This window comes from Watersipora subatra, chromosome 7 (assembly GCF_963576615.1).
Source record: "Watersipora subatra chromosome 7, tzWatSuba1.1, whole genome shotgun sequence".
NCBI lineage: Eukaryota > Metazoa > Bryozoa > Gymnolaemata > Cheilostomatida > Watersiporidae > Watersipora > Watersipora subatra.
Window position 1 is genome coordinate 43771898 of NC_088714.1, and position 13684 is coordinate 43785581.

The window sequence follows — 13684 nt, forward strand, 5'->3', positions numbered from 1 at the left end:
AAAATTATGAATTTTGGTAAATCCAAGTATATACCATTCGTCAACACGCTATGATAAGATCAAAATAGCTGTAAGATACGTAAATAGGGGTGATCCCTTTGATGAACTTATGCCTACATGAGCATGTTTAGTGTTAAACAAGTCAAGCCCAAGTGTCAAGTAGCTAGTTTCATTCCACGACAGGCCTCTCACAAGATTTAATCACCTCAAGACAGCTAGCTATTTCACTGATCGAGGAGACAGTTATGCCTCGTGTTTCAACATTTCCTTCATTCTCCCACCAAAATCCAATACATCAAATAAGCAACCAAGCCTACAGTGATAAGAACCACAGCAGAATTCTGGAGGTGAAACAATAGGATTTACCTTGTTACCACTTGTACGCTGGTTTTCCCTAAGGACATCTATACACTGGCGCAGAGCCATCAGACTCTGGTTTATCTGCCCCGCCTCTTTCAATCGTTCTCCCGAGCTCTTTGTTCTATTCGTTCTTTCGCTGCCAGCCAGATCAACGAGGGAAAGCTGACTTACGACGACTCTAGACTTGTCCTATGGAAACGACAACGATTTGTTAAAAACTGTGTGACAAAGAAACAATAATTGAAATGTTAAACCAGCCATTAAAAATTAGTAAATCATACTCTAATGTCCTTAGCGTTAGGGTCGTACAGTTGAAAACTACTTGAATTGGTTTATCGGATGAGTATGGTAACCAGCACAAACCCTATTTGCTGTGTGATGATTTAGTCACTGCCCATGTAAGCTTAATAATGTTAAGTTAAAAAGTTGTTAACCTATTTGCAATTCATTTCCTGGTAAATGTTAGTCACTCGCGATGCATTAACCAAAGACAACATTGTACGAAAAACAACAGCAAAAAAAATGTTTGCCTCTGCAAAACGCAGCATCCAACTTGTTTTAAAAGCAGTGTAGCTTACATTTTGTGTTGACAAACTCATACATTTTGAGATACAGTGCACCCTCGAGATACGATGTTAATCTGTTCCAAGGCTTGCATCGTATAGCGAAAAAATCGTATGTCGGGGTATAGAAACCATTGTAATTATACAATGAAAAAGAGAAGGTAAAAATCGTCCAAAATTTTATAAAAATGCTGTACATATTGAAAATTAGTTACAAAATAGTATGTTATCTTTAGTAACTATAGTTACCTACAGTAGCTGCATTGTATTAAGTGCACATAGTGATTATAATCTGCAATACTGTAAAATTGTAATCTGTGTACCAAATGCAGATCGTACGGTAACAAGTTCTTACCTTCGAAAGGTACGCATAACATAAACGTTGAATTCACTTCAAATAAGTTTAGCTTGCCAAACTCACCCTTTAAACCAAGTTTTAATATGTATTTTGAACTATCTTAATAAATTTCAACTGTTATCGCGAAATTTTATCCTTCATAAGTTTCTGTCTTCACTTTCATTATAAAATTTAGCGTGTCTGGTTGAAACCTCTTTTAACCAGAATTCAATAAGAAAGGCAGAGCGATGCAGTTATCGAAAGCGGCCTCTCACACACCTGACCATTTAATAGCTACCGAAAAAAAAAAGAAATTTTATTTACTATACAGGACGTACATACCTTTGGAGTAACGTGACTTTAGCTGGTATATTGTAGCGAATAAAGCGGGGAAGAGGCAAAAACGTATCAATGTTAATTATGTTGCTGTACACTTGAAGATTAATTTAATACGTAATAAAATGGAATTTTTAGCAGGCTAAAGAAGGTTGTCTAGTCCTGCCCAATTTTTCTTCTGGTTCAAAAGAAAAAAATGCTGGTGCAATGCAGAAAACTGCTAGCTAGCTAGAGCTTGTAGAAGGATCCAGAGAAGGTGCTACAGTAGTTTTTCTTGTATGAAATGTGCACAAGAATCAATGTAACCATACGTACAAAGTTGGTACGTATTTATACCCTAGAGGAAAGGGCTTTAACAAGTTTCAGAAAGTAATGTAAATGCGTCAACTATCTTGAGTAGCTAGTTATAAGAGTTACATACATACGATGAATTGTATTCACGTAGGGCACAGGTGTCAAACACATGGCCGCGGGCCACATGTGGCCCGCCACCTCATTTTATGTGGCCCGCGAGGGCTTAATTACTCATTCGCCCGAGACTCATTCTCCCGTATTTATAACGTTGCTAGGCACACCAACGCGAGTTATCTTGCCTCTGAAATTTGTCTATTCCTTGTGTTGTTATTTTTACATTACATAAGAATAATTTTGATTAGTCAGAAAAAAATTTTTTGGCCAATCAAACAAACGTACATTAATACCTCAATGATCTCTCTGGCAAAAGTTATAACTAAATTACTACGCCCATTTCGACATCTACTGAACCGAAAAACATCGCCGTCACTTTAAAATTTATCGTTCGCGATCAATTTTTTTCAACTCCAGAAGTAAATATGCAGATTCAGAAGGGGTAAGACAGTGAAAGACTGCATAAATCAAATTGAAACATTATTTTTAATGTTTCAAAGTTTTACTAACTTTTAATTTTGTCAATTTGCATCGTTACACTCGAATAAAAATGCACTTTTTAGGCTGTCAACCGTAGTCAGACAAAAGTTATCATTCAATCTCGATAGGATCATATTCATTCTTAGAGCGGCCCCTGAAGTCTGAAAAGTTAAGAACAGAGTTACTGAACATAATGTTATTGTTTGAAACATGTTTATGACAGTTTATTTGAGTTATATTGGGATGTAGGTTTGCTATGTTATGAAGATAATACTTGCAAGGAAAAATTCGAAATTATAGTTTCGTGATTTTCATGTTTATGACTAACTGTACATGTATAAATAATATTCATAACTTTGTATCGTATGTAATAAATTACTAATTTTAGTCAAACACTGTATATTTTGTAATTTCTTAGGTGCAAGTCTAACTTTGTTTCAGCAAATAGCAAATTTTTTGATTTTTTGCTGCTTACATATTGATTTTGTGTTGCTGCTGTTGCAATTATTTAGTGTTTGCAGATTTAATGTGTGTATGCCAACAAATTCATGTTCTTAGCAGCTCACAATTTTTGATTTTACTGAAAGTATGCCCATGTTGATTGGTATTGTGTAACTTTTCTGATTTTTTTTCAAAAACAAGTGTTCTGCATGTTTTGCTGTGCAACTGTTCTGTTTGCAACTTTAAGTAATAAAGTCAGAGTTATTTAATATCAAAGACTAGTTTAAGTTATTTTATATTATTCGATTACATTTCATTACAATTATAAGTTACATCTGGCCCTTTGAGGACAGCCATTACGCTGATGTGGCCCTCGGTGAAAATGAGTTTGACACCCCTGACGTAGGGGATAACAAGCCCACCTGCCAAGACATGGTTAAACAAGAAAATAAAACATAAAACCAAAAAGAAACAAAATGAATAAAATATGAAAAACATGCCACACAAGAGATAAATGATATATATTATACATGCATTGTTTTAATGTACCAGTCCACATCAGTAAATTAAACACTTGAAATATTTCTGCCCATGTGGGGTTTTCTGTATCTTCTATTTCCTCGCCTTTACTAAATGGTTGCTCCTTTTTGAATGCTGATCGCGTGCATGACCTAGCTCCTTCAAATCTTCAATCGGAAACTCTTTCTTGTGCTTGCTTCAATGGAGTTCTTGTTTTAATAATAATTGCAAATGCTGATTGGTTGCGATCATATTCCTTGACAATGTTAATAATACGGGTGCCTTCTTATTTACGACATCCAACTTTGTTGACATAGAAATCATTTTTCCTTCGTTTTGTAACGTTTGTATCGGGCTCAGATTCCATAGCTAACGAATTAAATGTATATACTTGTAGTTATATACGTACGCTGACTTAAGTTTATAGTAAAATATATAATAATGCTACAGATGAATATTTGCTCTCGCTTGTGTATTTTACACGAAATTTTCCACACGGAATGCTGACATGAGAGAAGTCGATCATCGTGTTTCTTCTAAACGTTCTGAAAATGTTTTCGGCAAACTATATTTCGGTGTCTTTTTTGTTTCGACGTGCGTTATGAGCACACCGACCGCCAAATTTTAACTCGGGCAAAACTTTTCTCAAAATCGTATGCTGAAATAAAATTCGTATAGCGAGGTGAAGATATCACAATGTTTGACTTCGTAAGGTGAAAAAGTCGTATATCAGGGTAATCGTATCTCGAGGGTACACTGTATACAAATTGACAAGCACTTTTGCATTACAAAATATTTGTTACATTAATAAGTGACCAGAGCTAATAATGCAAGGTTAACTCCTAAAGTCTTTAAGGTAAGTTTATTATGCCGTAACATGTATTCTAGGTCATTCCATTCTTTAATTAACAAAATGACCACCTTTTTAAATGCGTATAAGTTTAAACAAATTAGCAAAGGTCATCTCTTTAGTTTACGATTTAATCACATTCAAGGCTGAGAGCAACAGCTGAAAGATTATAATGTAATTTTATAACAGTTGATCTCAGTAACCCCCCCTGCATTGGGCTTATGCGCTAGTTTCCTGAACAATAGCCATTTATTCTGTAAATATGGTGCCCTCAATGTTTAATCTGACATCTCAATTTCTTAACAGCCTTGGCTATACCAGCCTTTGCTATACCAGTTGATTAACAATGCGACTGAGTTTAAACCACTCCTATAAAATTGAAAATACATCTTTAACAGACATTATCGTTGCTGCAATCGGTAAGAAGCTCTCTTGTGTTGTGATACTGTTTTTAAAAATTCTTTCGATGGACAAATAGGTCAATCGTCCAGGAATCACACCGCTTGCGCTCAGTGACAGTAAATCAGGTTTCCTCGCTATTCATAAATATCTTAAAATATTTCATAATCTATACAGCGGTATGCAAAACAAACTGATAGTTTTATAGAATAAATTTTATAAAAATAAAATGCAGCATTTTTCCATTTTATTAAAATTCTCATGTGCAACATTGTTACAATTGTGAATTTAGTCAATAGCCATAAATTATGTATTAAATTAATCCTTGTTTTGTCCTGATTTTTAATGTGTAAGCCAAGCGGCTGTAAAACTACCTTTTTGAATGATCATGTAGGCAAATTCTGAACATTTCATTTTTTAATGGTTCAAGCAAATGATGTGTACAGAGTTGATCACACTTCAAACATTCTTAGGTAATTCTGCACATTACGAACACATACGTTGTTCGTTCAAGATACCTCTACAGGTAATGATTTAAATAAAAGCGCATAAGAACAAAATCAGTCGAGTATAAGGGAACAATATGGCCGCTCATATCCAATGATAGCAACAACAAATTAATAGAGAGAGATGACACACCAAGAGCACTTCTTTAAGGTCCGTGTCGAGGGGAGCTTGCACCAACCGTATGGTAAACACGCTGTGGCTTCTGCTTGACTCAGCATTCAGGGCAGTATGCGCAACCTTTCTCCTCTTTTGACCTGTCAATGGGAAGACATATGCCTATACTCTAGACCATAGAGTTATCTCCCCTCTAGAGTGATAACTGTGCAGTCAACAACACGAGCGTTTTCGGTGCCAACAAGGAGCGCTTAGGCCACGCCCCTTTTTTGTGCTAGTCACTCGTAGTGATTGACGGAACAATAACAGCCATGAGAATGATCATGAATTTCCACAGTTAAGATAGTAATTATTGCTCATATTAAAGAAATGATGATTATAGTTTATTACTCTAATATATGCTTATTATTTAAAGCAATTCAATATCTGCATGCATTGCAAAGGCACTGAATAGATAGTGTTAAGTAAGTGAGTTAATATAATTAGTTACTCATAGATAAGATAGATAGTCATACTGGGGTTGTATTACATTGGTGTGACGGGAAGCTAATCGACTGCCATCAACTGAAAGTATTGACATTGTATGGTGATAGAGTGATTCATTGACACCACAGTCAACAAACAGCCCTTGCATGTAATATTAGATTTCAATACATATCAATCAAATACATAGACTAGCTTGAAGCAAAGATGTCCACTAGTTAGTGGACATCTTTGCTTGATGTAAGCAAGCAAAAAGTTTCAAAGTTAGAGTGGCAAATGTTTTTATATGTTAAATAAAAATAAATTATACTTAACTATACTAAATTATAATTATTTAAAAAATAAAATAGACTTTTTATTACATTATTTATTAAACAATTTTTTATTGTAATCATAGCTAAACAGATTATATTTAGCCATTATTTGCTAATTGTTTCACATTTGCATTTTAAACACATTTGCAGTTTTATTTTTCTTCTTAATTTATTTCAACAAAAAACCTCTTTCATGATATGAAATTTAAAAGTTGTAGTTGTTTGAAAAAGCGTGAAAACATTTACAGTTGTTTTTATTTTCTCTCTTCTCTTCATTTATTTCAATTATACAAAACACTTCTCATGATATGTAGTTTGAAAGTTTAAGTGGCAAATGTTGTTATATGTTAAATAGAAATAAATTATACTTAATTATACTAAATTATTTTATAAAAATAAAATAAACTTTTTTATTACCTTATTTATTAAATAATTTGTCATTGTAATCATAGCTAAACAGATTATATTTAGCCATTACTTGCTAATTATTTTACATTTAAACACATTTACAGTTTTATTTTTTTTCCTAATTTATTTCAACAAAACACTTCTTTCATGATATGAAATTTAAAGGTTGTAGTTGTTTGAAACAGCTTGAAAACCTTTACAGTTGTTTTCTTTTTCTTCTTAATTCATTTGAACTACTTAAAAATATTTTCTCATGATATGAAGTTTAAAAGTTAGAATGGTAAATGTTATATAAAAATAAATTTACTGTCCAAAGACTTTTTTATTACTCAAGCAACTCGGGTAGTACAGCTCATAGTTGATGGCAGTCGATTAGCTTCCCATCACACTAATGTAATACCACCCCAGTATGACTATCTATTTTATCTATGAGTAACTGATTGCATTAACTCACTTACTTAACACTATCTATTCAGTGCCTTTGCAAGCCATGTAGGTATCAGGGATTATGTGTATGTCACAATTTCCATTTCCATAATTCATTTCCATATTATTTCCATAACATTTCCTTAATTCATTTCCATATTATTTCTATTTCCATAACATTTCCCTACTTCATTTCCATTTCCATAATATTTCCCTACTTCATTTCCATTTCCATAAATCATTTCCATATTATTTCCATAACATTTCCTTAATTCATTTCCATATTATTTCCATTTCCATAACATTTCCCTACTTCATTTCCATAGTATTTCCATAATTCATTTCCATATTATTTTCATTTCCATAACATTTCCCTACTTCATTTCCATATAATTTCCATTTCCATAATTCATTTCCATATTATTTTCATTTCCATACCATTTCCATATTTCTAAAATAAAATTTCCATATCCATTTCCCCAAAATTATGGAAATATTTATGTTTATGGATATGGAAAAGTAAACATTTCCATAATATGTTTAGCGATCCCTGGTAGGTGTTGAATTGCTTTAAATAATAAGCACATATTAGAGTAATAAACTATACCCTAAGACACTTATATTTCGCTAGTATTTAGTTTCGTGAGTAGCATACAGAGTAAAATTTCGCTGCAACTTAATTTCGCAGCTCTGATGAGTGCGAAAATATAGTGATGTGAAAATAAATGCAGTGGAATAAACATCATTAGATTCCTCAGGTCCAGTTCACTGGTACGAAATATTTTTCAATTTGGGACTACCGTACTTTTCGGACTATAAAACGCACCACTATATAAGCTGCATCTGCTTTATTTTCCAATAAACGATAATAAAACAATACATAAACCGCACCTTTGTATAGGCCGCAGAACTAGGACTGTGCTTTTTAACATTGCAGCAACTTTGCCGTTTAAAACGGAACAGTGCAGAACGGCAGTTTCGTATTATCCGACGCTTTTTAACTTAGTGCCTAACGGGACAGTACCGTGAGGCGTTGTTTCGTATTCCCATTAGTGAGATGAGATCCCCATGAGATTCCCATTAGTGCGCCCTAGCGGTGAAAGAAAAAGCCACAGATTAGCCGCACTCTTATATAAGCCGCATGGCTCAAATCATCAGAAAAAAGTAGCGGCTAATAGTCGGAAAAGTACGGTAGTTTTTATTTGTAAACCGCAGGTAGAAATGTGTAGGCGAGATCAATAATGCAATTTGATCGCTTGCTGCCATTTGTTTCCTGGACTATCAATGACGTCAAGGTCCCTGCCACAGTGACCTATGTGGTACCAATATTAGAATTCAAGTATTTATAGCACGCGGTGGCCATGGCCATGGCTCCGGGTGTTATTGCTTTTGGTTGGTAATAAAATTCATCACCACAATAATTATTATTCAATTTTATGACTTTCCCTACCAGACTGTCATCCTCATCAGTTACAAATTCAATGACTAAACTAATATCATCATCTTCCTAATTTGTCTAGGCTTTTCCAAAAAAACTTATTACCTTAATTTGTTTTACCATGCTGCTAAGTCGGTGTATTAGCTATAATGAGTTTAGCAAAAACTGCCCAATGAGCCAACCACACACGAAACTTGCCTGCATTTCTAATATGACAATTTTAATGTGAATATCAATGAACAAAGCCATTTAATTTCGCGTTTTCGCTCGTTCGTTATGATTGTTTTGTTTCGCTCATGAAATTTTCGCAAGAGGATGTTGCCGCGAAAATGCGGAAGTTAGATGCCGCGAATGCATAAGTGTCCTAGGGTAATCATCATTTCTTTAATATGAGCATTATTTACTATCTTAACTGGAAATTCATGATCCTTGTTTAACCCTTCTCATGGCTGATGTTATTGATCTAGTCAATCACTACGACTGACTAGCACAAAAAAGGGGCGTGGCCTAAACGCTCCTTGTTGGCACCGGAAACGCTCGTGTAGTTATCACTCTAGGGGGAGATAACTCTATGCTCTAGACTAACCTAGCCTGGTCAGAACGGTCACGTTAAAGTTAATTTACCATTAGCGACTGCATCAACGTGTGTCTCAAAAGGGCACAGAGAGACTATGTACACTCACCCTTAGCAAGCACATCAAATGCTTCTTCTGTAGATTTAACTTCCGTTTCAGTCACATTGTATACGAACATCACCCTTGAAGAATCCTCCCTGTGACAATTGAAAGGTTTCCATACAGTAAGTTAACCATTGTAAAGTAACAGATACAAATACAGCGAGTAAAAAAGATGGTAAAATAGTAATGACTGTAAAATAGATGCGAAGAAATCAAGGAGATAGGACCACCTGAGAGTCTTGCCCTGAGGAGCCTTTGTGCCCGTGATAGGATCATAAGGAAGGTCTTCGAGCAGGTCAAAGATGTGATTATTGTATATTTCTACGAAGGAAACAAAAACAGCGTAGTTGCCATCCTTGTCAATATCTAGGACTATGGACGGGTCCTTTTGTCTGTCGCTGAAGTCTGTCATTTTCTCTCTATAACATACAACAAACACTGTAGCGCTAGTACCAGTTGTCCATAGCTACTCCGCAGAAAATATGGCAGAACTTACCTTTGCTTTCCTTTGCCCGGCAGAACTTCCCTCTGCTGCCGCTCATACATGGCATCAGCCTCTGACTGAACGTTAAACCCATTTTGTCTGTCTGGCATAAAAACCTGTACAATAAAAACATATGAGAGTAACAGATTTAAGAAAAGGTGAATGTAAGTGATGACATATCATCTCAAATGCATTCGCTACTAACACCTACATTGTCCTACACTACCAGACAGCTTAAAGATGGGAATATCTCAGAGCTTGCATCTCTTATCGCCAACACCCCTGCAAAATGACGTTTGACAAGATCTACATAGATGCCACGCTTTAGAGAGACTCACATATTTTGTAGCCTGCACTCCCTTGATGCTGTTGAAAACCATGTCCAAACAACGGGGCAAAATTCCTGGGTCTTGACCATCACCTGTCATGGTATAAGTTTTACCAGACGAGGTGATACCATAAGTAAAAAGTAACCCTACAAAATAAGCAAAAGTGAGGCGCGACTCCGATTAGCGAGTGTGGTCAGCTGACGACATTTCACCTATGAACCATCAGCTGATACACATTGATCTAAATCAATTTTTGAAGGTGTGACAGTGAAAAAGTTTGTATAATTCACAACACTGCCATTCAGCAACAGTCCAATTTTGCAATATTTCACTATCTGTGCATATAATCAGGGTTGGTTTGATATATATCGCTTGATATATATCATTGATATATATCGCCAATAGATATGATATTTTTGGGTCAAAATAATCGATATTTTTGAAAATATTTCCATTTTATCATTCCGTTTTCACCTCAACTATTGCTAACAGTCTAAAAATGCTAACACCTAAAATCATCAAATACTTCCATAGGGGCCTATTAGGCTTACCCAACACAGACAAACAAAGACAGCCAGACTAAGGAGGTGACATTGGCTAGACCAATTAATTAGTGTTTGAGTTGAGAAAAGTTTTTCAGATCTAAATTGTATTCCTTCACCCCTATACTATCTCACTAATCTAATGATCTCATCTCATGCTGCAATGCTATATTTTATTGCCTTATTGGAAGACCAGCCTGCTGAAAACCCTTTGAACTTCATAATCCATGATTTTGTGTCGAACAATCTGACATCAAGAAACAGAATTGTAAGCACATTACACTGACTCACTGAGATGACAGAGTAACTCATCTCATCATTTGCTGTAAAAATCTTTCAATGAATAGCTTCAAGAATTCTGGCCCAGTATAAAATCTATAAATATGATGATATAACTCTGACTGCTAGTGTTGAGTGTGTGTTTTCACCATGTGGACTGGTTCACAGCAAGTTGAGAAATCGGTGTGGTGAAAGCTGGCAAGCTGGTGTTTGTTTGCAAAATAATACCTAAACTAGACAAGAGTAGGACATTAGAACATGCTTGGACTATCATATTGTGTATTTACTATTTGCACTATTTTGTTTGCACATTGCATTCTTGTCATGATTTCCAATCCAATGCTTGACGAATATTTTTATATTTACAAATATTATTATTATACTAGGCCTACAATAAATCAAGTGTTTGGTATTAAACATTGCTGACTGGCCCCATACAACTTAATCGAACCTATAAAATACATCAATCACAACGTAAACACCACACAAGTTCAACCTACCTTCAAATTTTTTTCAAAATATTCATTTGTTTAAAAATATCATAAATATCATGATATATATCAGCGATATGATATTTTTAAAAATATCGATATTTTTGCCAGCCCTGCATATAATAAAGAAAGTTGTGTTGCGTTTTGACATCTGTTTGCACAAAGGCGGAATGGGGCAAACTTATTATTTAGCTTTGACATTAATTTAGCAAGTTATTACTATTGCTCATGACCCATGTCCTTAAAAGCATGGAACAAAGCGTATGAGCTAGCCTAAAGGAAGGTTGCACATACATGTATATAGCATGAGAAAGTAAAATAAATAGAAATTCCTGATGTGCACAGCTACGACCAGACAAGAGATGTAATAAAAAATGTATCCTAATTAACATACTCTTTGACGTAGTCATGCCAAGCAAGTTGTTAGTGTCTTACTAGATTCCGTTTCCACTTACCATTCTTCGCCCTGATCAAATCGTCGATCAACGGAGCGCCCACACAATCAAAGAGATGTTTCTGAGAGGTTGTCTCCCCAAACACTTTGGTAAACTTGTATTGCATCTGTTAGCAAACAAGTTATAACATTCGGGAAGTAGCAAAAACTATGAATCTGATGTGAACATATGAAATGCTGTATTGAAATGAGCCCTAACACAAATACATCCCCTCAGTTCTTATGAGGCACGATATAAACACATGAAACTGTTTATAATAACAAGCTAAAATGACTTGTACCAGGTACTCACCACACCCAGCACTTTCGCCTACAACATAGAAAAACAAGACATTAAACATACATGTATCAATCGAAACAATGGGAAATGCGAGAGAGGTATGGAGTGGAAGGATAACTCTATAACTCTAGCTGAGCCTAGAAGTGGGCAAAGAAACCAACAGCGAGAATCTATCCAATTTCAAGTCATTTATTAAACACAGTTCAGAACGCCAGACTTACATCTGAGGAAGCCACCTCAACTGTGGTATCATCTATCATTTGCACACATTTCTCACCAGCGTCATACGGGCGAATGCGACAGTAGACCTGAAAAAAAGATAATGAGACTTAGAGACTTATTTATAATCGAGTAATTGTTGTTGTTTGTGTTTAAAGAATGTCTACTCAAAGTAACTAGAAATACTGTAGCGTGAATGAAAAAACATTAAAAAAATACAGAGACCGCTAAGAATCGGAAGGAACTTAGAACTGACCAGTTACAGTGATGCGATGGCTTATGACAAGTCGGGCCAGACTAAACAGTGCAAGTCATAATTTTATAGCTCTGTTATAGAAGCACGAACATAGCTTGTTTACAGGAAATTGCCATTGTGCGCTTGCTGTGCGTGATCATCTTCTATGGTTAATAGATTATTTACAAACAATTATTAAAACATGCAGCTAATTGAGTCAGCACAAGCCTTGCCATCAAACAAACGGAAACTTGAAAAAACCTAGCTATTCTCGAAAGTCATTGATTAAAACATACATACCATACATCTTCTCTGCTTGTGCGGAGAAGAATTTAACCACTTTTAAGAATTCTAATCGCTTTAAGATAACTGAACTCAAAAATCATCAATTTTATTATATTGCAAAAAATTCTACAAATACTGTAGCATTAAAACAAATACATCGCAAAAACTATGTAAAAATCTAAAGGTAATATCTCAAATTATATTTAAAAATAGAATCGATAAAGTAATAAATAGGAAAATGGTTTTTATTATTATTGGACCTTGAAGACATGCAGCTTAATGCGTGGACTCAGCAATACACAGGTTCATAATAATGAACGATTAATAGAAATACTCAGCTTGCACTAACATGGAGTAGACAGAGTGTACAATAACTTCATTTATGTATATTTTACTATTCCTACTTTTAGTTTTCAACAGCTTTTTAACCGTTTCAAGAAATTTTCGACATTGTATGTTGAAAATTACTTGCACTGCGAGACAAACATTTGCTCAATTTCAAAAAATTTGTAAGGTAGAGGTCGTGTAAGTCGAGGTTTGACTATCTGTGTTCCACACGAGCCACGAGGTCTTTAGCGCGCATACTACACAATCATCTACTCCCTATCCAAAAGTGTCATAGAGAGCACTGTGATATAAAGGTCTAGTGAGACTAAAGCCAAGGTTAGATGAGAATCAATTACCTCAACCGGATCCAGCTCACCGCTGCTTGTTGAGCTGTCAGATCTCTGCAATGCTCCATTGCGAGATGGTGTCCGGCCAGGAGTCTTGCCACTTCGCTTTCTACAGGTACATTAGAAACTACAGCAAACCATGAATGCAGTTGCATTAGATTTTTCGACACTTTCACTGTTGCTAGGTCTTGTTCCGCAGTGATTAGAAGAAACAATGAGTTAACATCATGCTGCTAAGCTGAGTATTTAATGTAGAGTCACCAACTTCATTTTAAAAACAAGTTTTCTCGTAACTGACAAAAATGCACATGCATAATTATCTGGTCACAGCTCAAAAAACAATTATGGTTTC

At 35.1% G+C, this 13684-nt stretch overlaps 1 protein-coding gene across 1 annotated transcript in view; it reads right to left on the reverse strand.

Moving 5' to 3' along the window:
* LOC137399309 (kinesin-like protein KIF23) overlaps positions 1-13684 on the reverse strand; it is a 37597-nt gene that overhangs the window by 18498 nt on the left and 5415 nt on the right. The window contains exons 2-11 of the mRNA XM_068085364.1: positions 13342-13441; positions 12141-12227; positions 11932-11949; positions 11641-11746; positions 9883-10019; positions 9557-9660; positions 9291-9479; positions 9067-9155; positions 5333-5454; positions 367-549 (exon numbers count right to left, since the gene is read on the reverse strand). Of these exons, the coding sequence (XP_067941465.1) occupies positions 367-549; positions 5333-5454; positions 9067-9155; positions 9291-9479; positions 9557-9660; positions 9883-10019; positions 11641-11746; positions 11932-11949; positions 12141-12227; positions 13342-13441 (1135 nt within the window). The remainder of the gene's footprint in view (positions 1-366; positions 550-5332; positions 5455-9066; positions 9156-9290; positions 9480-9556; positions 9661-9882; positions 10020-11640; positions 11747-11931; positions 11950-12140; positions 12228-13341; positions 13442-13684) is intronic.